The 24,678-nt window shown below is 45.9% G+C and overlaps 3 protein-coding genes across 6 annotated transcripts in view; 1 reads left to right on the top strand and 2 right to left on the bottom strand.

Annotated features, from left to right (window-relative positions):
• Positions 1-1,255: 1,255 nt before the first annotated feature.
• On the bottom strand, positions 1,256-22,997 carry mtfr2 (mitochondrial fission regulator 2). Of its 3 annotated transcripts, none has more exons than XM_031800662.1 (8): positions 22,886-22,997; positions 10,343-10,548; positions 9,998-10,102; positions 8,893-9,020; positions 8,004-8,233; positions 7,510-7,837; positions 2,673-2,859; positions 1,256-2,285 (listed from the first exon to the last, which is right to left on the bottom strand). In XM_031800662.1, the coding sequence occupies exons 2-8, from the start codon at positions 10,412-10,414 to the stop codon at positions 2,241-2,243; spliced, it is 1,095 nt and encodes a 364-aa protein (XP_031656522.1). In that variant the 5' UTR covers positions 10,415-10,548; positions 22,886-22,997; the 3' UTR covers positions 1,256-2,240. The 3 variants fall into 3 exon arrangements, with proteins under 3 accessions (XP_031656522.1, XP_031656523.1, XP_031656524.1); XM_031800663.1 differs by lacking the exon at positions 22,886-22,997 and adding an exon at positions 10,788-11,071 and having other exon boundaries at positions 10,343-10,577; XM_031800664.1 differs by lacking the exon at positions 22,886-22,997 and adding an exon at positions 10,788-11,071.
• On the bottom strand, positions 12,917-15,007 carry LOC116356210 (proline-rich protein 2-like). Its single transcript, XM_031800665.1, has one exon. The coding sequence runs from the start codon at positions 14,862-14,864 to the stop codon at positions 14,040-14,042; it is 825 nt and encodes a 274-aa protein (XP_031656525.1). The 5' UTR covers positions 14,865-15,007; the 3' UTR covers positions 12,917-14,039.
• Positions 22,742-24,678, top strand: part of LOC116356209 (ensconsin-like) — a 51,091-nt gene continuing 49,154 nt past the window's right edge. For both annotated transcript variants that reach the window (XM_031800661.1, XM_031800660.1), the window contains exon 1: positions 22,742-23,024. In XM_031800661.1, coding sequence (XP_031656521.1) covers positions 22,820-23,024 — 205 coding nt within the window. In that variant the 5' untranslated portion in view covers positions 22,742-22,819. The remainder of the gene's footprint in view (positions 23,025-24,678) is intronic.

The raw sequence follows: 24,678 nt of genomic DNA, 5'->3' as shown, positions 1-24,678 counted from the left end.
AGGGTGTCATATGGGAAGGATAATAGACCCCATTCATGTTATCTTTCACAATATACCTGGATTGAGTCGGTACCCATCAGGAAATCAACCCAAACCACCTCCTCGGTCCTACCAACTCGCTCGGAGGGCCCTCAGCTGTCATGTTGCTGACTAAACTCAGAGGGCCCTCAGCTGTCATGTTGCTGATGAAACTCAGAGGGGGACTTCCTGAGAGTGGCGAGGTGATTAATACACCTTCAACTTCAAGACTTCTGACTTTAATGATGCACTTTCATGTTCCACCTTTAGATAATAAAACAAACATGAAACTCAAATCAACAAATCCCAAGTCACAAAATCAGACGTAAACAAATGCACGTGGCATATAATTATGCCTCTCCATTTTTTTATTTATTGAAATTGCACAAAGATATTGCAGTGCATGTTGGGATATCACTTTGCTCTTAATCCTAGCTGGCTTTGTCGAAGTGGCGATCTGAGGGTCTAATGAGCCCCTACACCCTCGATAATTTTCACTCCCTCAGCTTTGGGACACTTGTGCAAATGGAGGGCTGAGGGAAAGGGAGTGATTTGGCATTTAGCCACTCCCTCGCTCTCCCCTTCTACCTCAAACAGGGATGGAGGGAATAGACAGGCAACTGAAGGAGGAGTGAGACTGAAAGAATAGACATATCACCTGTCCTCGTCATAAATTAAGATGGTTTAGGATGAGTTGGACCGCAGGGCGAAGGAAAAGCAGCCAACAAGTGCTCAGCATACGTGGAAACTCCTTCAAAGAATTCCAGGTGAAGCTGGTTGAGAGAATGCCAAAAGCGTGCAAAGCTGTCATCAAGGCAAAGGGTGGCTACTTTGAAGAATCTAAACTATAAAATGTATTTAGATTTATTTAACACTTTGTTGGTTACTACATGATTCCATATGTGTTATTTCATAGTATTGATGTCTTCAATATTATTCTACAATGTAGAAAATAGTAAAAATAAAGAAAAACCCTGGTATGAGTAGATGTGTCCAACCCCCCCCCCCCCCCCCTGGAATGAGTAGATGTGTCCAACCCCCCCCCCCCCCCTGGAATGAGTAGATGTGTCCAACCCCCCCCCCCCCCCCCTGCCTACGCACAGACAAAGTTAATTTAGGTGTGACTAGTACCTCACTTCACAGGCAAAGTTAATTTAGGTGTGACTAGTACCTCACTGCACAGACAAAGAGTTTAGGCATTTGTTTTGGTGGGGTCAGGGGTCAACAGAGCAGTAAATAAAACAAAAGACAAGAGTATTTTGATAAGAGTAGAGAGCAGTCTGTCCATATTATAATTATAGATCATTACTTTAAAATTGTACAAGGGAGGTAGGTAGGTAGAAGCTAAGGTTGTCCAATAAGATAGGCTCGTTTTTGTTATCCGTGGCAAAAGGTTTTGCTACAGTGTGCACTAATGAATATGACCCAGAAATCCTAGATAATAGAAATCATTCAACTGGACCAAAACAATACAACTAAGGCAAAGCAGAAAAACATCGGTATGTCTACACTATATATGCAAAAGTATGTGGACACCCCATGATTGAATTCAGCCATTTCATGTATTTATAGTGTATGTATGACACTTTTCAAATGAGTGAATTCAGTTATTTCAGCCACACCCGTTGCTGACAGGTGTATAAAACCGAGCACACTGCCATGCAATCTCCATAGGAAAACACTGGTAGTAGAATGATCTGTACTGAAGAGCTCAGTGACTTTCAACGTGGCACCGTCACAGGATGCCACCTTTCCAACAAGTTAGTTCGTCAAATTTCTGCCCTGTTACAGCTGTGAAGTGGAAACGCCTAGGAGCAACAACAGCTCAGCCGTGAAGTGATAAGCCACACAAGCCAACCTTCAGTTGGATAAGGTGTCCACATACTTTTGGTCATATAGTGTATTTACAGCTAAATATATAGACACAATTAAAAATGACTACATGCAAATCAATTACTCTCAATATCAATGGTCCCTTTATATAAACAATACCTGATGGGACGCATCATAGAACACCAATTATCTCTCCTTCCTCCTAAAACGTACACTTGTTCACTTCCCTAATCTAAAAGTAGCGAACAAGTGTACACTTCAAGAGAAAGGAGGTATTATTGGGACGCACACTCAGTCAGCAGTTGCCATAGTAGTCGGCGGGGAGGCATCGGTGTTCCCGGTTGGCGAAGCGATAGGCTGCTGGTTTAGTTGACCTTGGAGGTCAGAGGTCACAGGTGGAGTAGTCCCTGGCTGCGCTTGGAATGCTGGGGGATCTAAAACAAAAGACAGGTCACGTGACCAGATAAGAGGAAGAGAAAAAAAGGTCCCCTGTTCCCTACACAGCCTGGGACGGTCTCTCCTAACAGCCTGGGACGGTCTCTCCTAACAGCCTGGGACGGTCTCTCCTAACAGCCTGGGACGGTCTCTCCTAACAGCCTGGGACGGTCTCTCCTAACAGCCTGGGACGGTCTCTCCTAACAGCCTGGGACGGTCTCTCCTAACAGCCTGGGACTGTCTCTCCTAACAGCCTGGGACTGTCTCTCCTAACAGCCTGGGACTGTCTCTCCTAACAGCCTGGGACTGTCTCTCCTAACAGCCTGGGACTGTCTCTCCTAACAGCCTGGGTTACAGTTTGTAAACGTGGTTCTGTATGTACTTACACAGGGCGATGTATCGGGGCTGCCGAACGGCGAGAGCTCTACCGAGCGGTTCTCTTTGTCGTACGAGTCGTTGAGGCGACGGTGGGCGAACTTCCTCCTCAGGGCCTCGGCAATCATGGAGGCCGGGTCGCTTAGCAACGCCGCACCCTTGCTCCGCCTCCTCCGCACCGGCGTTCCCCCGGGCGACCTGGGGGTTGGGGCAAACGCAAGACACTAAAGAACAACTACATAACATTCAGTGCCAGTCAGAGAGTGGGTTTGTTCCACACACACACCCCTCGCATCGTAAATAACTACTCATTATTATTTCTAGATCAGTCGGTCAACTTCCCCCTCAGGCCTGAGGTTGGCTAGGGGGGGGGGGGGGGAGGTCGGTCAACTTCCCCCTCAGGCCTGAGGTTGGCTAGGGGGGGGGGGGGGGTCAGTCAACTTCCCCCTCGGGCCTGAGGTTGGCTAGGGGGGGGGGGGTCAGTCAACTTCCCCCTCAGGCCTGAGGTTGGCTAGGGGGGGGGGGGGGGTCAGTCAACTTCCCCCTCAGGCCTGAGGTTGGCTAGGGGGGGGGGGGGAGGTCAGTCAACTTCCCCCTCAGGCCTGAGGTTGGCTAGGGGGGGGGGGGGGGGGGGGGGGTCAGTCAACTTCCCCCTCAGGCCTGAGGTTGGCTAGGGGGGGGGGGGGGGGGGAGGTCAGTCAACTTCCCCCTCAGGCCTGAGGTTGGCTAGGGGGGGGGGGGGGGGGTCAGTCAACTTCCCCCTCAGGCCTGAGGTTGGCTAGGGGGGGGGGGGGGGAGGTCAGTCAACTTCCCCCTCAGGCCTGAGGTTGGCTAGGGGGGGGGGGGGGGGGGTCAGTCAACTTCCCCCTCAGGCCTGAGGTTGGCTAGGGGGGGGGGGGGGGGGGGTCAACTTCCCCCTCAGGCCTGAGGTTGGCTAGGGGGGGGGGGGGGAGGTCAACTTCCCCCTCAGGCCTGAGGTTGGCTAGGGGGGGGGGGGAGGTCGGTCAACTTCCCCCTCAGGCCTGAGGTTGGCTAGGGGGGGGGGGGGGGTCAGTCAACTTCCCCCTCGGGCCTGAGGTTGGCTAGGGGGGGGGGGGGGGGGGGGGTCAGTCAACTTCCCCCTCAGGCCTGAGGTTGGCTAGGGGGGGGGGGGGGGGGTCAGTCAACTTCCCCCTCAGGCCTGAGGTTGGCTAGGGGGGGGGGGGGAGGTCAGTCAACTTCCCCCTCAGGCCTGAGGTTGGCTAGGGGGGGGGGGGGGGGGGGGGGGGGGGGGGTCAGTCAACTTCCCCCTCAGGCCTGAGGTTGGCTAGGGGGGGGGGGGGTCAGTCAACTTCCCCCTCAGGCCTGAGGTTGGCTAGGGGGGGGGGGGGGGGGTCAGTCAACTTCCCCCTCAGGCCTGAGGTTGGCTAGGGGGGGGGGGGGGGGGGGGAGGTCAGTCAACTTCCCCCTCAGGCCTGAGGTTGGCTAGGGGGGGGGGGGGGGGGGGTCAGTCAACTTCCCCCTCAGGCCTGCGGTTGGCTAGGGGGGGGGGGGGGGGGGGTCAGTCAACTTCCCCCTCAGGCCTGAGGTTGGCTAGGGGGGGGGGGGGGGGGGGTCAGTCAACTTCCCCCTCAGGCCTGAGGTTGGCTAGGGGGGGGGGGGGGGGGGTCAACTTCCCCCTCAGGCCTGAGGTTGGCTAGGGGGGGGGGGGGGGAGGTCAACTTCCCCCTCAGGCCTGAGGTTGGCTAGGGGGGGGGGGGGGGGGGTCAACTTCCCCCTCAGGCCTGAGGTTGGCTAGGGGGGGGGGGGGGGGGAGGTCAACTTCCCCCTCAGGCCTGAGGTTGGCTAGGGGGGGGGGGGGGGGGGGTCAACTTCCCCCTCAGGCCTGAGGTTGGCTAGGGGGGGGGGGGGGGGGGAGGTCAACTTCCCCCTCAGGCCTGAGGTTGGCTAGGGGGGGGGGGGGGGGGGGGGGGTCAGTCAACTTCCCCCTCAGGCCTGAGGTTGGCTAGGGGGGGGGGGGGTCAGTCAACTTCCCCCTCAGGCCTGAGGTTGGCTAGGGGGGGGGGGGGGGGGGGTCAGTCAACTTCCCCCTCAGGCCTGAGGTTGGCTAGGGGGGGGGGGGGGGGGGGGAGGTCAGTCAACTTCCCCCTCAGGCCTGAGGTTGGCTAGGGGGGGGGGGGGGGGGGGGTCAGTCAACTTCCCCCTCAGGCCTGCGGTTGGCTAGGGGGGGGGGGGGGGGGGGTCAGTCAACTTCCCCCTCAGGCCTGAGGTTGGCTAGGGGGGGGGGGGGGGGGTCAGTCAACTTCCCCCTCAGGCCTGAGGTTGGCTAGGGGGGGGGGGGGGGGGGTCAACTTCCCCCTCAGGCCTGAGGTTGGCTAGGGGGGGGGGGGGGGAGGTCAACTTCCCCCTCAGGCCTGAGGTTGGCTAGGGGGGGGGGGGGGGGGGTCAACTTCCCCCTCAGGCCTGAGGTTGGCTAGGGGGGGGGGGGGGGGGAGGTCAACTTCCCCCTCAGGCCTGAGGTTGGCTAGGGGGGGGGGGGGGGGGGGGGTCAACTTCCCCCTCAGGCCTGAGGTTGGCTAGGGGGGGGGGGGGGGGGGAGGTCAACTTCCCCCTCAGGCCTGAGGTTGGCTAGGGGGGGGGGGGTCAACTTCCCCCTCAGGCCTGAGGTTGGCTAGGGGGGGGGGGGGGGAGGTCAACTTCCCCCTCAGGCCTGAGGTTGGCTAGGGGGGGGGGGGTCAACTTCCCCCTCAGGCCTGAGGTTGGCTAGGGGGGGGGGGGGGGTCAGTCAACTTCCCCCTCAGGAAGTTGGAGCATTTTGTAAGTTATTTTATTCTAAAAAGAAAGTAAACCTGTAACTGCCATTTCCTGAAACCAAGAGTTTTTAAATGATATCAAACACAGTACCAAAATGTATCATTTTTCAATTCTTGCAACCAATAGAATGTTGGAATATATATATATACACACACACAGCTGAACTTAACTTGGGTCAAATGTTTCGGGTAGCCTTCCACATGTTTCCCACAAAAGGTTGGGTGAATTTTGGCCCATTCCTCCTGACAGAGCTGGTGTAACTGAGTCAGGTTTGTAGGCCTCCTTGCGCACACACACCTTTTCAGTTCTTCCCACAAATATTCTATGGGATTGAGGTCAGGGCTTTGTGATGGCCACTCCAATACCTTGACCTTGTTGTCCTTAAGCCATTTTGCCGCAACTTTGGAAGTATGCTTGGGGTCAGTGTCCATTTGGAAGACCAGGCTGTAACTTCCTGACTGATATCTTGTGGATATATATTGAAGCAACATCTCATAATTTCCCCTCCTCATGATGCCATCTATTTTGTGAAGTGCACCAGTCCCTCCTGCAGCGAAGCACCCCCACAACCTGTGCTTCACGTTTGGGATGGTGTTCTTTGGCTTGCAAGCCTCCCCCTTTTTCCTCCAAAACATAACGATGGTCATTATGGCCAAACAGTTCTATTTTTGTTTCATCAGACCAGAGGACATTTCTCCAAAAAGTACAATCTTTGTCCCCATGTGCAGTTGCAAACTGTAGTCTGGCTTTTTTAATGGAGGTTTTGGAGCAGTGGCTTCTTCCTTGCTGAGCGGCCTTTCAAGTTATGACGATATAGGACTCGTTTTACTGTAGATATAGATACTTTTACCTGTTTCCTCCAGCATCTTCACAAGGTCCTTTACTGTTGTTCTGGGATTGATTTGCACTTTTCACACCAAAGTACGTTCATCTCTAGGAGACAGAACGCATCTCCTTCCTGAGCGGTATGACGGCTGTGTGGTCCCATGGTGTTTATACTTGCGTACTATTGTTTATACAGATGAATGTGGTACCTTCAGGCGTTTGGAAATTTCTCCCAAGGATGAACCAGACTTGTGGAGGTCTACAATTATTTTTCTGAGGTCTTGGCTAATTTCTTTTGATTTTCCCATGATATCAAGCAGTTACTGCCTCCAACCGAAGTGTGTAAACTTCCGACTTCAACTATATACACCATAATATGCAAATAAATTCATTTAAAAAATCCTACAATGTGATTTTCTGGATTTTCTTTGTCTCATTTTGTCTGTCATAGTTGAAGTGTACCTGTGATGATAATTACAGGCCTCTCATCTTTTTTAAGTGGGAGAACTTGCACAATTGGTGGCCGACTAAATAAAATCCATTAAATCCATTATTTAAAAAAACCAAAAATACCAAAAATAACCCTGAAGGAGCTGCAAAGTATCTGTCCATAGGACCACTTTAAGCCGTATACTCCACAGAGCTGGGCTTTATGGAAGTATCTGTCCATAGGACCACTTTAAGCCGTATACTCCACAGAGCTGGGCTTTATGGAAGAGTGGCCAGAAAAAAAGCCATTGCTTTAAGAAAAAAATAAGCAAACACATTTGGTGAACGGAGGTTCACCTTCCAGCAGGACAATGACCCTAAGCATACTGCTAAAGCAACACTCCAGTGGTTTAAGGGGAAACATTGAAATGTCTTGGAATGGCCTAGTCAAAGCCCAGACCTCAATCCAATTGAGAATCTGTGGTATGACTTAAAGATTGCTGTACACAAGCCGAACCCATCCAACTTGAAGGAGCTGGAGCAGTTTTGCCTTGAAGAATGGGCAAAAGTCCCAGTGGCTAGATGTGCCAAGCTTATAGAGACATACCCCAAGAGACCTGCAGATGTAATTGCTGTTGAATATGTGTATGTGACCAATAACATTGTTAAATATGGACCAATAACATTTGATTTCACCGCAAAAGGCTTGCAGCTTGGCAGATCTGCTGCTATAGACAGACAGGCTCTCAGAGTTGTAGACTTGACTCCAGCACAGTGACATGCCTTCGTGTCCATGCTTACCTCTGCACGGAGCGCAGTTTCACCTGGTTCAGTTCATTCAGTACATCCAGCATGGTGGGGACCGGGCCCTGTCCTACCGCCTTATCCTGGGACTGTAGTAGTCCAACCTGCCCAGCCTCATGGCTCTTCCCCTGGGCATGACCTTTACCGGCCTCCCTGCCGTGCTGGATTAGATTCTCCACCGCAGACAGACCAACAGAGGAGCTGGGTGGAGGAGGACAGGGAGGAGGTGGAGGAGGACAGGGAGGAGGTGGAGGGCGACAAGGGGTGGAGGTGAGGACAGAGGCAGGGGACATTCCAGGGGTACCCGGAAGGTTCTGGGAATGGGCTGGACCGGGACGACAGGAAAAGGAGGGAGAGAAAAGGGTGAACAAACGATAAGTCTGGTGTATCACTTTCATAATATAGGTGTGAGTGTGTTTACCATGACTGGGATAGGTGTGAGTGTGTTTACCATGACTGGGATAGGTGTGAATGTGTGTGTGTTTAGACACCTGAGGGTGGCGCGGTGACAATCATGGCAATCTGAGCTCGTAGTTTGAGCAGCTCGTCCTCCAGGGCTGTGATCTTCCGCAGAGCCACTGGATCTGATCTGTGCCCCAGCATCATGTCTCCTGGCTGGGCTCGGACCGCTTCCAACCCTCGGCCCCCTGGACGTGGAGGGGCCAGCACCACCTCATCGCCCCGACTCACAGCACCCTGTCGGGACGGACGCTCGCGGTGCCTGAGATCGGACCAGAAGGAATGACAGATTGAGAAACAGTCCTTTTATGAACAAGCTTTTGGGAAAGCGGAGATGTCACAACCCTCAGAAAGCAGACATTACTGGAGACACCTTGCCGTTATGGAGAAGCGTTCCGTTTGCTTGCAAAGATTTACGAATTAACAGTAAATAAAGTGAATCTTTTCACCCAACAAGTTAGCCAAAATTGTCAATAACATGTCCCCATAGGATTCTACACACAACCCTCAGGGTGCCTACATCTACTGGGTTCTACTAGTCTGAGGAGTCTCTGTGTATATCTACTGGGTTCTACCAGTCTGAGGAGTCTCTGTGTATATCTACTGGGTTCTACCAGTCTGAGGAGTCTCTGTGTATATCTACTGGGTTCTACTAGTCTGAGTCTCTGTGTATATCTACTGGGTTCTACTAGTCTGAGGAGTCTCTGTGTATATCTACTGGGTTCTACCAGTCTGAGGAGTCTCTGTATATATCTACTGGGTTCTACCAGTCTGAGGAGTCTCTGTATATATCTACTGGGTTCTACCAGTCTGAGGAGTCTCTGTGTATATCTACTGGGTTCTACTAGTCTGAGTCTCTGTGTATATCTACTGGGTTCTACTAGTCTGAGTCTCTGTGTACATCTACTGGGTCCCATCTACCTGATCTTGGTGAAGCGGTCTCCCTCATCCTCCGCCACCCAGAGCACGTCAGCCAAGGAGGGGATAGCGGGGAGGGTATCCATGGTGATGTCCAGGTATCTGTGCTGTCGGGAGGTGTGTAGAGGAATCTGTGGACAGTATGAGCCAGCTGAGTGTGAGACCAAACCACAGAACCAGAAGTCTTCTGGTCCCATCTCCATAACAACGTTACACCTCAATGTGTAGCAGATGAAGTTGTGATGCTCCATAGTCGGTTACGGAGTCGTGGGTTACGGAGTCGTGGGTTACGGAGTCGTGGGTTATAGAGTCGTGGGTTATAGAGTCGTGGGTTACAGAGTCGTGGGTTACGGAGTCGTGGGTTACAGAGTCGTGGGTTAAGGAATCGTGGGTTACGGAGTCGTGGGTTAAGGAATCGTGGGTTACGGAGTCGTGGGTTATAGAGTCGTGGGTTACGGAGTCGTGGGTTATAGAGTCGTGGGTTACGGAGTCGTGGGTTACGGAATCGTGGGTTATAGAGTCGTGGGTTATAGAGTCGTGGGTTATAGAGTCGTGGGTTACGGAGTTGTGGGTTACAGAGTCGTGGGTTAAGGAATCGTGGGTTACGGAGTCGTGGGTTATAGAGTCGTGGGTTATGGAGTCGTGGGTTACGGAGTCGTGGGTTACAGAGTCGTGGGTTAAGGTATCGTGGGTTACGGAGTCGTGGGTTAAGGAATCGTGGGTTACGGAGTCGTGGGTTATAGAGTCGTGGGTTACGGAGTCGTGGGTTACGGAGTCGTGGGTTACGGAGTCGTGGGTTACGGAGTCGTGGGTTACGGAGTCGTGGGTTACGGAGTCGTGGGTTAAGGAATCGTGGGTTAAGGAATCGTGGGTTACGGAGTCGTGGGTTATAGAGTCGTGGGTTATAGAGTCGTGGGTTACGGAGTCGTGGGTTACGGAATCGTGGGTTATAGAGTCGTGGGTTACGGAGTCGTGGGTTACGGAATCGTGGGTTACGGAGTCAACGGTTACAGAATCGTGGGTTACGGAGTCGTGGGTTACGGAGTCGACTGATGTGTTACTTCAGATGATCCTAGACCTGTATTAACCAGTTTACATTCATATTGACCTGGAAGTGGATACGTGGAGACGGGGTCAATGGGAGGTTGGTCCCGATCATCCGCACCAGGCTCCGGTACTGACCGCACAACTGGCTCTCCCACACTGGAATTAGCTGAAACACACACGCACACACACACACACACACACACACACACACACACACACGACACACACACACACACACACACGACACACACACGACACACACACACACACACACACACACACACACACACGACGCACACACGACGCACTCTTCAAATCTTCAATCTTTTGGTACAATCTCAAAACAAGCATCCTACAAATTGAGCCACTGCATTTGTGATATTTAACTCTTTTTTTGTTTGTTTACCATGTCAGGAGAGACTCCGAAATACTCAAGGACATTTTGCAACAGATCAAATATATCTTCTAGCAGAGACATCTGGAAGCAGCCCTTCTGAATGTTTTGGCTGATGATGGATGCAAAAACTGGTGGTGGTGGTGTAGGCTTTCTGTTGACAGCTTCGGTCGGCAGGCTAGGACTCCCGTTTCACGTTGCACCATGGGATGCGAGTCCTGACCACAGTCAAAGAAACAGAAACATCCTGTTTGGGGGGGGGGGGGGGGGCGGTCACACACATCCCTTATAATGTAATCATTTCATTGCACGTTTGGTAGAGTTACCTAGCTATCAGTACAGTATACAGTACAATATTCCCGAAAACCCCTCATCAAAACAGCGGTAACATGATAAACAAGCGAGCAATAAATATTGTATTATATGTGTAAACGGTATAAAGTTAATATTCTCTTACCCCATGGATCATTTAGAAATTATACTTGGCGACAAAATAACCTTCTCCTAGGATGCGTCCGGACACGTGAGAAGGTGAACTCAAATAAAGCCACTCTCGCAAACCGTGCCGTGATTGGACATTTCAATTGGAAGAAAATCCTACGCCAATCAGAATAGCGGAATCGTGCAATGTGACCACAGCTGTTCGAACCAATGGGGCTTTCAATAATATTCACACCAAATTCGTATTTTTTGTTGTTGTGTGTGAACGAGTTGACCGTTCTCCTTGCAGTCAGAATAAAAGGCTTGCGGCACAATCAAAGATATTTTCCTTCAAGATAAGAGTCCCCCTACAAAGACATGCTAAACTCTTGTGCAGTTCACAGGGTAAAAAAAAAAAGAGACGTATTTTACACAAATACTGGTATATTGAAAGCTATGTTTAAACAAATAACCTTTTTAATAAAATACTAATATATATGCTATTGGAACTACTCAATAGATTCTGTAAAACTTAAATGGGTCTCTTGTGTCGGGCAACGGCTTTAATACAGAGTACTGGGGAGTCCTTACTCCACCCATCCAATTGTCCTAACTCCACCCATCCAATTGTCCTAACTCCACCCATCCAATTGTCCTAACTCCACCCATCCAATTGTCCTAACTCCACCCATCCAATTGTCCTAACTCCACCCATCCAATTGTCCTAACTCCACCCATCCAATTGTCCTAACTCCACCCATTCAATTCACTGCAATGCAACACACGGTATATGGGAGACTTATTGGCTTGTAAAGAGAAAATATTTCTACCTGCCTCAGCTAAAATGAGGCTGGGAAATAGTCAGTAGGGTCTCTACTAACCAAATAAGTGTCGTTTTCAGAGGTTGACTCTGTCTTACACATCCAGCAACACAGCTTTAAATGACCTGGTACTATCCACGGTGTATTGCATTGGGTGCTATAAGAGGGTGTGGAGTGAAAAGCCAGCAGAAGATGATGAAACACAGTCCCCCTTCCCTTCCAAATCTACACATATTTGGATAGTAGAGAACCTACCCAGTATTTCCCACTTTAGCTGAGACAGGAAAACAGTTCTCTCTACAAGCCAGTACCAGCAGAACCCCCGACAGCAGGTCCCCTTAGTCCAGCAGCAGCAGAAACCCCGACAGCAGGTCCCCTTAGTCCAGGAGCAGCAGAAACACCAACCCCGACAGCAGGTCCCCTTAGTCCAGGAGCAGCAGAAACACCAACCCCGACAGCAGGTCCCCTTAGTCCAGGAGCAGCAGAAACACCAACCCCGACAGCAGGTCCCCTTAGTCCAGGAGCAGCAGAACCACCAACCCCGACAGCAGGTCCCCTTAGTCCAGGAGCAGCTCTCTACAAGCCAGTGTTCTCAATGTTTTTTTTCATTTCACCTTTTATTTAACCAGGTAGGCTAGTTGAGAACACCTTTATTTAACCAGGTAGGCTAGTTGAGAACACCTTTATTTAACCAGGTAGGCTAGTTGAGAACACCTTTATTTAACCAGGTAGGCTAGTTGAGAACACCTTTATTTAACCAGGTAGGCTAGTTGAGAACACCTTTATTTAACCAGGTAGGCTAGTTGAGAACACCTTTATTTAACCAGGTAGGCTAGTTGAGAACACCTTTATTTAACCAGGTAGGCTAGTTGAGAACACCTTTATTTAACCAGGTAGGCTAGTTGAGAACACCTTTATTTAACCAGGTAGGCTAGTTGAGAACACCTTTATTTAACCAGGTAGGCTAGTTGAGAACACCTTTATTTAACCAGGTAGGCTAGTTGAGAACACCTTTATTTAACCAGGTAGGCTAGTTGAGAACAAGTTCTCATTTACAACTGCGACCTGGCCAAGATAAAACATAGCAGTTTGACACAAACAACAACACAGAGTTACACATGGAGTAAACAAAACATAGTCAACAAAAGAAAACAAAGTCTATATACAGTGAGCGCCAATGAGGTAAGATAAGGGAGTTAAGGACATACCAGTGTCAACATTGTATTTTTTAAATTATTGGTCTTAAAAAAATATTTTTAAAACCATATTTTATATTCTTGTTGGCACACAAGCGGCCGTTTGAGTGAATCATCCACATTGCAATGTTTTGAAACGCGGGCTTTTATTTTGAAGGTTTCCTCAGTAACATACCAAGCGTCAAGGTTTGTGCTGCTGGCAGAAAACTAGTGCTGCAACGATCTCTAGTTCCTGGTTTCCTCCGTCTTCCTGGTAACAGGTTTAAAACGACAGCCGCTGCGGGACTAACAGCTGACATGCTGCATGCCGGGTAGGGTCGGACATGGCGCCGAGTAGTGCGGACGAAATGGAGGAAATTAAGGAAAACAGTGGATGAAGCAACAGCTGTGCTGGAATGAGAATAATCGCGGTGTCAGTTCTGATGGAATGGAGCGGGAGGATGAGGGTCAAGGACCGAGAATGGTCGGTAGTGGAAAGACAGAGGAAGAAGAAGAGATGATGATACCGAAAACATGAAGAGGGCTACGGTAGGAAGCAAGAGTAATGATGTGATGGAATGGAAAGTGGTGGAAGTGTTTTGATGAGGCCTGTCTTATCTGACAAACTCAAATGTATTTATAAAGCCCTTCTTACATCACCTGATGCCACAAAGTGCTGTACAGAAACCCAGACTAAACCCGAAAAACAGCAAGCAATGCAGGTGTAGAAGCACCTGCCATAGAGCAAGTGGTAGGTGAAGTGAAATTTAGTTCAGTTCATTTGGAAATGGTAGATTGTTACAATTTTGTTGTAGCCAGGTTCAGCGAGAGAAGATTCTGACAATGGGAAGAAGATTTAAAAAGGCCACGTCCCTGTGGTGTGTATACCAGGTGGAGGGGAGTCATCACTGGGATGATAGTGAAGAAAATGTTACTGGGGAGGCCAGAAGGTTGATCAGTGGGAAAAGAAGGGATCAGTGCTGCTGGAGGTTTGAGAACATTGTGCCAGGGAAAGTACAGATAGGATTTCATAGTTTTAATGTCAGAGAATTTGTCCCATCCACACTGATGTTTTGAATGGGACATGTAGCTGTTCAAATTTTAGAGAAAGAAAATCTGTGTGAAGTGTGGAGGGGATGGTGATTGTGGGAGCAATGTGAAGGTTGTGTGTGTGTGTGTGTGGGTGGGTGGTGGGGGGGTGGTATTACCATAGAGAGGCGCATAGAGAGGCTCAGAGATATAGAATCAGTCATGATGTATCGTATGCAGAGGCTGTAAAACAGATTGGTGGAACTACAGTGAGGACTGAAGGAGTTTCCATGGCTGCTCCTGGACTAAGTGGACCTGCTGTCGGGGTTGGTGTTTCTGCTGCTCCTGGACTAAGGGGACCTGCTGTCGGGGTTGGTGTTTCTGCTGCTCCTGGACTAAGGGGACCTGCTGTCGGGGGTTCTGCTGCTCCTGGACTAAGGGGACCTGCTGTCGGGGTTGGTGTTTCTGCTGCTCCTGGACTAAGTGGACCTGCTGTCGGGGTTTCTGCTGCTCCTGGACTAAGGGGACCTGCTGTCGGGGGTTCTGCTGGTCCTGGACTAAGGGGACCTGCTGTCGGGGTTCTGCTGGTCCTGGACTAAGGGGACCTGCTGTCTGGGTTGGTGTTTCTGCTGCTCCTGGACTAAGGGGACCTGCTGTCGGGGGTTCTGCTGGTCCTGGACTAAGGGGACCTGCTGTCGGGGGTTCTGCTGCTCCTGGACTAAGGGGACCTGCTGTCGGGGGTTCTGCTGCTCCTGGACTAAGTGGACCTGCTGTCGGGGTTGGTGTTTCTGCTGCTCCTGGACTAAGGGGACCTGCTGTCGGGGTTTCTGCTGGTCCTGGACTAAGGGGACCTGCTGTCGGGGGTTCTGCTGCTCCTGGACTAAGGGGACCTGCTGTCGGGGGTTCTGCTGCTCCTGGACTAAGTGGACCTGCTGTCGGGGTTGGTGTTTCTGCTGCTCCTGGACTAAGGGGACCTGCTGTCGGGGTTGGTGTTTCTGCTGCTCCTGGACTAAGGGGACCTGCTGTCGGGGTTTCTGCTGGTCCTGGACTAAGGGGACCTGCTGTCGGGGGTTCTGCTGGTCCTGGCATGGTTTAGAGGCCGGGTCAGATATCTTGGCACTCATGAACGTGCAGTGGCAAAGGACACTTTTTTTGATAATGAGTAAAGTTGACTTATTGGTAAGGTTATCAGCATGACTTGGGACATACATACATACACACACACACACACACACACACACACACACACACACACACACACACACACACAGTACCAGTCAAAGGTTTGGACACACCTACTCATTCCAGGGTTTTATTTTTACTATCATTTGTTTTCCAACAGGACAATGACCCAACACACCTCCAGGCTGTGTCAGGGCTATTTGACCAAGAAGGAGAGTGATGGAGTGCTGCATCAGATGACCTGGGCTCCACAATCACCCGACCTCAACCCAGTTGAGATGGTTTTGGATGAGTTGGACCGCAGAGTGAAGGAAATGCAGCCAACAAGTGCTCAGCATATGTGGGAACTCCTTCAAGACTGTTGGAAAAGCATTCCAGGTGAAGCTGGTTGAGAGTGCAAAGCTGTCAAAATCAAAGGGTGGCTACTCTCATATTAAATATATATATATTTTTAATTTGTATATGTTGGTTACTACATGATTCCATACGTGGTATTTCATTGTGGTGGTTACTACATGATTCCATACGTGGTATTTCATTGTGTTGGTTACTACATGATTCCATACGTGGTATTTCATTGTGTTGGTTACTACATGATTCCATACGTGGTATTTCATTGTGTTGGTTACTACATGATTCCATACGTGGTATTTCATTGTGGTGGTTACTACATGATTCCATACGTGGTATTTCATTGTGTTGGTTACTACATGATTCCATACGTGGTATTTCATTGTGGTGGTTACTACATGATTCCATACGTGGTATTTCATTGTGTTGGTTACTACATGATTCCATACGTGGTATTTCATTGTGTTGGTTACTACATGATTCCATACGTGGTATTTCATTGTGTTGGTTACTACATGATTCCATACGTGGTATTTCATTGTGTTGGTTACTACATGATTCCATATGTGTTATTTCATTGTGTTGGTTACTACATGATTCCATACGTGGTATTTCATTGTGTTGGTTACTACATGATTCCATACGTGGTATTTCATTGTGTTGGTTACTACATGATTCCATACGTGGTATTTCATTGTGTTGGTTACTACATGATTCCATACGTGGTATTTCATTGTGTTGGTTACTACATGATTCCATACGTGGTATTTCATTGTGGTGGTTACTACATGATTCCATACGTGGTATTTCATTGTGGTGGTTACTACATGATTCCATACGTGGTATTTCATTGTGGTGGTTACTACATGATTCCATACGTGGTATTTCATTGTGGTGGTTACTACATGATTCCATACGTGGTATTTCATTGTGGTGGTTACTACATGATTCCATACGTGGTATTTCATTGTGGTGGTTACTACATGATTCCATACGTGGTATTTCATTGTGTTGGTTACTACATGATTCCATACGTGGTATTTCATTGTGTTGGTTACTACATGATTCCATACGTGGTATTTCATTGTGGTGGTTACTACATGATTCCATACGTGGTATTTCATTGTGTTGGTTACTACATGATTCCATACGTGGTATTTCATTGTGTTGGTTACTACATGATTCCATACGTGGTATTTCATTGTGTTGGTTACTACATGATTCCATACGTGGTATTTCATTGTGTTGGTTACTACATGATTCCATACGTGGTATTTCATTGTGGTGGTTACTACATGATTCCATACGTGTTATTTCATTGTGTTGGTTACTACATGATTCCATACGTGGTATTTCATTGTGGTGGTTACTACATGATTCCATACGTGTTATTTCATTGTGGTGGTTACTACATGATTCCATACGTGGTATTTCATTGTGGTGGTTACTACATGATTCCATACGTGGTATTTCATTGTGTTGGTTACTACATGATTCCATACGTGGTATTTCATTGTGTTGGTTACTACATGATTTCATACGTGGTATTTCATTGTGTTGGTTACTACATGATTCCATACGTGGTATTTCATTGTGGTGGTTACTACATGATTCCATACGTGGTATTTCATTGTGTTGGTTACTACATGATTCCATACGTGGTATTTCATTGTGTTGGTTACTACATGATTTCATACGTGGTATTTCATTGTGTTGGTTACTACATGATTCCATATGTGGTATTTCATTGTGTTGGTTACTACATGATTCCATACGTGGTATTTCATTGTGTTGGTTACTACATGATTCCATACGTGGTATTTCATTGTGGTGGTTACTACATGATTCCATACGTGGTATTTCATTGTGGTGGTTACTACATGATTCCATACGTGGTATTTCATTGTGGTGGTTACTACATGATTCCATACGTGGTATTTCATTGTGTTGGTTACTACATGATTCCATACGTGGTATTTCATTGTGGTGGTTACTACATGATTCCATACGTGGTATTTCATTGTGGTGGTTACTACATGATTCCATACGTGGTATTTCATTGTGTTGGTTACTACATGATTTCATACGTGGTATTTCATTGTGTTGGTTACTACATGATTCCATACGTGGTATTTCATTGTGGTGGTTACTACATGATTTCATACGTGGTATTTCATTGTGTTGGTTACTACATGATTTCATACGTGGTATTTCATTGTGTTGGTTACTACATGATTCCATACGTGGTATTTCATTGTGGTGGTTACTACATGATTCCATATGTGGTATTTCATTGTGTTGGTTACTACATGATTCCATACGTGGTATTTCATTGTGTTGGTTACTACATGATTCCATACGTGGTATTTCATTGTGGTGGTTACTACATGATTCCATATGTGGTATTTCATTGTGTTGGTTACTACATGATTCCATACGTGGTATTTCATTGTGTTGGTTACTACATGATTCCATACGTGGTATTTCATTGTGTTGGTTACTACATGATTCCATATGTGGTATTTCATTGTGTTGGTTACTACATGATTCCATACGTGGTATTTCATTGTGGTGGTTACTACATGATTCCATATGTGGTATTTCATTGTGTTGGTTACTACATGATTCCATATGTGGTATTTCATTGTGGTGGTTACTACATGATTCCATATGTGGTATTTCATTGTGTTGGTTACTACATGATTCCATACGTGGTATTTCATTGTGTTGGTTACTACATGATTCCATATGTGGTATTTCATTGTGTTGGTTACTACATGATTCCATATGTGGTATTTCATTGTGTTGGTTACTACATGATTCCATATGTGTTATTTCATTGTGTTGGTTACTACATGATTCCATATGTGGTATTTCATTGTGTTGGTTACTACATGATTCCATACGTGGTATTTCATTGTGGTGGTTACTACATGATTCCATACGTGGTATTTCATTGTGTTGGTTACTACATGATTCAATACGTGGTATTTCATTGTGGTGGTTACTACATGATTCCATACGTGGTATTTCATTGTGTTGGTTACTACATGATTCCATATGTGGTATTTCATTGTGTTGGTTACTACATGATTCCATATGTGTTATTTCATTGTGGTGGTTACTACATGATTCCATATGTGGTATTTCATTGTGGTGGTTACTACATGATTCCATATGTGGTATTTCATTGTGTTGGTTACTACATGATTCCATATGTGGTATTTCATTGTGTTGGTTACTACATGATTCCATATGTGGTATTTCATTGTGTTGGTTACTACATGATTCCATATGTGTTATTTCATAGTGTTGATGACTTCACTATTATTCTACAATGTAGAAACAAAGAAAAACCCTTGAATGAGTAGGTGTGTCCAAACTGTTACTTTAATCTAATGAGTAGGTGTGTCCAAACTGTTACTTTAATCTAATGAGTAGGTGTGTCCAAACTGTTACTTTAATCTAATGAGTAGGCGTGTCCAAACTGTTACTTTAATCTAATGAGTAGGCGTGTCCAAACTGTTACTTTAATCTAATGAGTAGGCGTGTCCAAACTGTTACTTTAATCTAATGAGTAGGCGTGTCCAAACTGTTACTTTAATCTAATGAGTAGGCGTGTCTAAAACCCTTGAATGAGTCGATGTGTCCCAACTGTTGACTGGTTCTGTATATCAATAACATGTCCTAACCCCCCCCCCCCCCCTGGAATGAGTAGATGTGTCCAAACTGTTGACTGGTTCTGTATATCAATAACATGTCCTAACCCCCCCCCCCCCCCTGGAATGAGTAGATGTGTCCAAACTGTTGACTGGTTCTGTATATCAATAACATGTCCTAACCCCCCCCCCCCCCCCCTGGAATGAGTAGATGTGTCCAAACTGTGTAAAAAAAAAAAAGTACTGAAAGGATACAAATCAACTAAGCTTCCATGTTTACACTTTACCTTAAGTTACACCTTCCTCTCTCTCTCCCTTCCTCCCCCAGGTCCTCCTCCTCCTCAGTGTTTGTGGTGGTGAGGGAGGAGAATGTGATGATACCAGATGAACTCTCAGAGGACGATAGTCCCGGTGACAGACAGGGTTGTGTCCCGCACCGCAGCCAGGGAATGCCGCCTTTGGCAGCTGGCTTAGCTCTGCAGACAGTTTCCTCACCAGATCTTTCTACTGGTGAAACTGGTGGCCTTAGGAGCCGGTATGGCTGCTCACAGGGGCTTTTGAACCCAGATCTGAACACAGCAGAACTGCATCAGAAGGGCCAATCCCGAATCGACACCTTTTTTACATTTATGTTTTATACTTTAACCTTAATTTAACTAGACAAGTCAGTTAACAGATTCTTATTTACAATGACGGCCTACCGAAAGGCCTCCTACGGGGACAAGACACATCACGACAAGAGACACCACACCACTACATAAAGGGAGACCTAACAACATAGCAAGGCAGGAACACATGACAACACAGCATGGTAGCAACACAACATGGTAGCAGCACAACATGGTAGCAGAACAGCATGGTAGCAACACAGCATGGTAGCAGCACAACATGGTAGCAGCACAACATGGTAGCAGCACAACATGGTAGCAGCACAACATGGTAGCAGAACAACATGGTAGCAGAACAACATGGTAGCAGCACAACATGGTAGCAACACAACATGGTAGCAGCACAACATGGTAGCAGCACATAACATGGTCCAAACATTATTGGGCACAGACAACAGCACAAAGGGCAAGAAGGTAGAGACAACAATACATCACACAAAGCAGCCACTACTGTCAGTAAGAGTCCATGATGGAGTCTTTGAATGAAGAGATTGAGATAAAACTGTCCAGTTTGAGTGTTTGTTGCAGCTCGTTCCAGTCGCTAGCTGCAGCGAACTGAAAAGAGGAGCGACCCAGGGATGTGTTCGCTTTGGGGACCTTTAATGTCCAGTGCAGTTTCCTGAAAATTATAATGTCTTTAGTGTGAGAGCTGTTTACAAAGACCACCTGAAATGTCTGCCTATTTTGGTAGGATGGTGACATCACCAAGCGGTAAATTAGTTAATAGACCAATAAGAAAGTTCCAAACTTCTCTGCCAATAACAGCTAGACTTCAGTTCTCCCCTCCCCACTCAGACCACTCCCAGACAGTCCTAGTAAAATTCTTGCTCTTTGCTACTAAGAAGCTATTATTATTTTATTTTTCCCCGTTTTAATTTACAACAATTATCATAAGTTACTTAATTGTTTCCCAGAAATGATTTGATATTGAGCTGAAAACTGCTGGACCTTTTAATCTCCTACAGTTGAAACTGTGGTTGTAAAACTGCCTTCAATATGTTCTTAATTCTAGTCTGTTTCCTGAAATAAATAAATGAATGTATTCCCCACTATATCTTTATTTATCCAATTCAATTCAATGTAAACAAACCACAACTGTTAAATTACAACTCACGTGAATAGACGGGACTAATCAAACATTTTTACTTCATTAAAATACTCAAACTCATTTTCCTGGTAGTATAGTAGAATTAGTAATATTATAGTAGAATTAGTAATATTATAGTAGAATTAGTAATATTATAGAATTAGTAATATAGTAGAATTAGTAATATTATAGTAGAATTAGTAGTATAGTAGAATTAGTAGTATAGTAGAATTAGTAATATTATAGTAGAATTAGTAGTATAGTAGAATTAGTAATATTATAGTAGAATTAGTAGTATAGTAGAATTAGTAATATTATAGTAGAATTAGTAATATTATTGTAGAATTAGTAATATAGTAGAATTAGTAATATTATAGTAGAATTAGTAGTATAGTAGAATTAGTAGTATAGTAGAATTAGTAATATTATAGTAGAATTAGTAATATTATAGTAGAATTAGTAATATTATAGTAGAATTAGTAGTATAGTAGAATTAGTAATATTATAGTAGAATTAGTAATATTATAGTAGAATTAGTCATATTATAGTAGAATTAGTAATATAGTAGAATTAGTAATATTATAGTAGAATTAGTAATATAGTAGAATTAGTAATATTATAGTAGAATTAGTAATAGTATAGTAGAATTAGTAATAGTATAGTAGAATTAGTAATAGTATAGTAGAATTAGTAATAGTATAGTAGAATTAGTAATAGTAGTATAGTAGAATTAGTAATATAGTAGAATTAGTAATATTATAGTAGAATTAGTAATAGTAATATAGTAGAATTAGTAATAGTAATATTATAGTAGAATTAGTAATAGTAATATTATAGTAGAATTAGTAATATAGTAGAATTAGTAATAGTAATATAGTAGAATTAGTAATAGTAATATAGTAGAATTAGTAATAGTAGTATAGTAGAATTAGTAATAGTAATATAGTAGAATTAGTAATATTATAGTAGAATTAGTAATAGTAGTATAGTAGAATTAGTAATAGTAATATAGTAGAATTAGTAATAGTAATATAGTAGAATTAGTAATAGTAATATAGTAGAATTAGTAATATATTAGAATTTATTTGGACAACTCAATATACTAGAAAATGACCAAAAACATACAGGGGTGAGACCTGCAGCTCGTTTTGAGTTGGCGAGATCAACTCAATATACTATAAAATGACTTTTTAAAAAATCAACTCTAAACTGTGTAGAAATAAACATTTACCTTCATTCATATAGTTTCTTGTCGGTCCAGCTGGCTAATAATCACCAAAATGAAAACTAGACAGTCGGGGATCATCAAAAAGTCCTATATAACACCTCGAAGACTGAATGGTCTCCGAGATAAACATGAGTTTGACCTCCCTGGTGTCCACAGTACAATAAACATGCAGAGTATAATGAAGTCCTTTACTATACCAGGCAGGCAACATTATCATTATTGCCAGTCCTTTACTATACCAGGCAGGCAACATTATCATTATTGCCAGTCCTTTACTGTACCAGGCAGGCAACATTATCATTATTGTCAGTCCTTTACTGTACCAGGCAGGCAACATTATCATTATTGCCAGTCCTTTACTGTACCAGGCAGGCAACATTATCATTATTGCCAGTCCTTTACTGTACCAGGCAGGCAACATTATCATTATTGCCAGTCCTTTACTGTACCAGGCAGGCAACATGATCATTATTGCCAGTCCTTTACTATACCAGGCAGGCAACATTATCATTATTGCCAGTCCTTTACTATACCAGGCAGGCAACATTATCATTATTGCCAGACGTCTATGAAAACCCCTGCAGAAGACATAGCTGTCGAAACATTGGTTGAATAAATTGATTGCATCAGTCATTGCACTCGTGTTGTTGTTGTTTTCCAACACGATCAATATCCAGACTTCACCAGTAGTTGTACATATTGGTCTATGTATTCAACAAGGTGACGTTGCCCCCCCCCCCCTCAGGGGGGAAGAGGAGAGGTATATGATCCTAGATCTGTACCTAGAGGAAACGTAACCCTGTATCCACACAATTTCCTGAGTGTAACTTCTATTCATAGCGAGTTTGGGTTAGTGGTATAGCACTTAGATGGGTCTAAGTGTTTTTGCATTGACAGACCATCAAACAGAAGCAGGTGTGTATGTTGTCCCTCACCTGTCTGCGCGCGGGGCCTTTCCACACCGACCCCCTGTCCTCTTACTTCCGCTCGGTCGCGCAGCTAATCCCGATCATCTGACATCAGGACAAATGGCGGACCAGGATGGCAGCGACACATCTCCGACAGTACCACAAGGTGAGCTCCCATCAACGGGAATCTTTACTCAACAACTTCTCTCGAAGTTTCATGTGTGACTTAACTTGGAGGTCTCTACGGACCGGGGGGCTGTTGTTTCAGCCCTCTTCTCCGCTTGTCGACGAGAAGTGATCTGAAGTAGTGTAGTGCGAGGCGCCGGGTCACGGGGACCGGATTAACTATCAACCTTCAATAGAACACTGAACCCACCGGTTATTATCAAACTAACTGTGTTTGTTACGGAAACGATTTAAATACTTTCCCAGATTAATTCTGCCGCTAGGCTAGATACACTTGTTGGGATGTTTGGCGAAGTTGCATGCAGTTTGTTGCGGTATAATTCTCAGTATCTCACCGAGTTGACGTGACAGGTGGAGCCTGGACGAACAGCCCGAGGCTCGGCGGAAGCCAGGCACATGTTTCGTTAGATTAGGAATACTCCGTGTACATAAAAACCAAACATTATGAACCCCTTTTTGTCCTCAGAACAGCCTCAATTCGTCAGGGGCATGGACTCTACAAGGTATCTAAAGCGTTCCACGGGGCTGCTGGTCCCATATTGACTCCAATGCGTCCCACATTTGTCAAATTGGCTGGATGTCCTTTGGGTGGTGGACCATTCTTGATACACACACAGGAAACTGTTGAGCCTGATAAACCCAGTAGCGTTGCAGTTCTTGACATACTGGTGCACTTACTAAGGCACATCAATCTTTTGTTTAGCCCATTCAACTTTTGAATGGTAAGCATACACAATCCAAATATCTCAATTGTCTCAAGGCTTAAAAATCCTTCTTTAACCCGTCTCCTCCCCTTCATCTACACTGATTGAAGTGGATTCAACAAGTGACATTAATAAGGGATCGTATCTTTCACCTGGATTCACCTGGTCTACGTCATGGAAAGAGGTCCGTCTGGATCCAAAGGAATGTTTATTATGTTTACATCTATTATCTCTAAATCCATGGCCGAGGCTCCAGCGCCGTGGCCGAGGCTCCAGCGCCGTGGCCGAGGCTCCAGCGCCGTGGCCGAGGCTCCAGCGCCGTGGCTCCAGCACCGAGGCTCCAGCGCCGTGGCCGAGGCTTCAGTGTTATGTGTTTGCATCATGCTTTCTAGAATGTCGACTTTGGCCTTAGAGGAGTCCGTTGTTCCCAGGGATATGGGAACTGTTTATTGTACATTGTACTGTTTATTGTACACCACCCCAATCTCAATACATTTCAAGTCTGACTCTGGGGACGCAATGGAATGAAATGTCTGTTTGTGTAAGCAGGGTGTGTATCTGGTTAAAGTGTAAGGTGTTCCTCCATACAGCAGGACCAGGGGGACAACGACCAGATTGCTCTATGAACTAAAGGGAGGGTGTGTTTGTCAGATATGGGTGTTTATGTTTGTCTTGTTTGACTGTATGTACAGTCAGTGGTTAACCTGTGATTTCTAGTAGCGCTCGACCGACTTATGATTTTTCAACGCGATATTGATTATTGGAAGACCAATAAAATGCCGATACCGATTAATCGGCTGATTTAAAAAATACATTAAAAAATAAATTAAAAAATTATATTTTTACAATTTAATTTTTTTTTAAATATATTTTTTGTAATAATGACAATTACAACAATACTAAATTAACTCTTATTTTCTTAATATAAAA

Source organism: Oncorhynchus kisutch, linkage group LG21 (assembly GCF_002021735.2).
Source record: "Oncorhynchus kisutch isolate 150728-3 linkage group LG21, Okis_V2, whole genome shotgun sequence".
In the NCBI taxonomy this organism is placed as follows: domain Eukaryota; kingdom Metazoa; phylum Chordata; class Actinopteri; order Salmoniformes; family Salmonidae; genus Oncorhynchus; species Oncorhynchus kisutch.
This window is presented reverse-complemented; position numbering and strand designations above follow the sequence as displayed.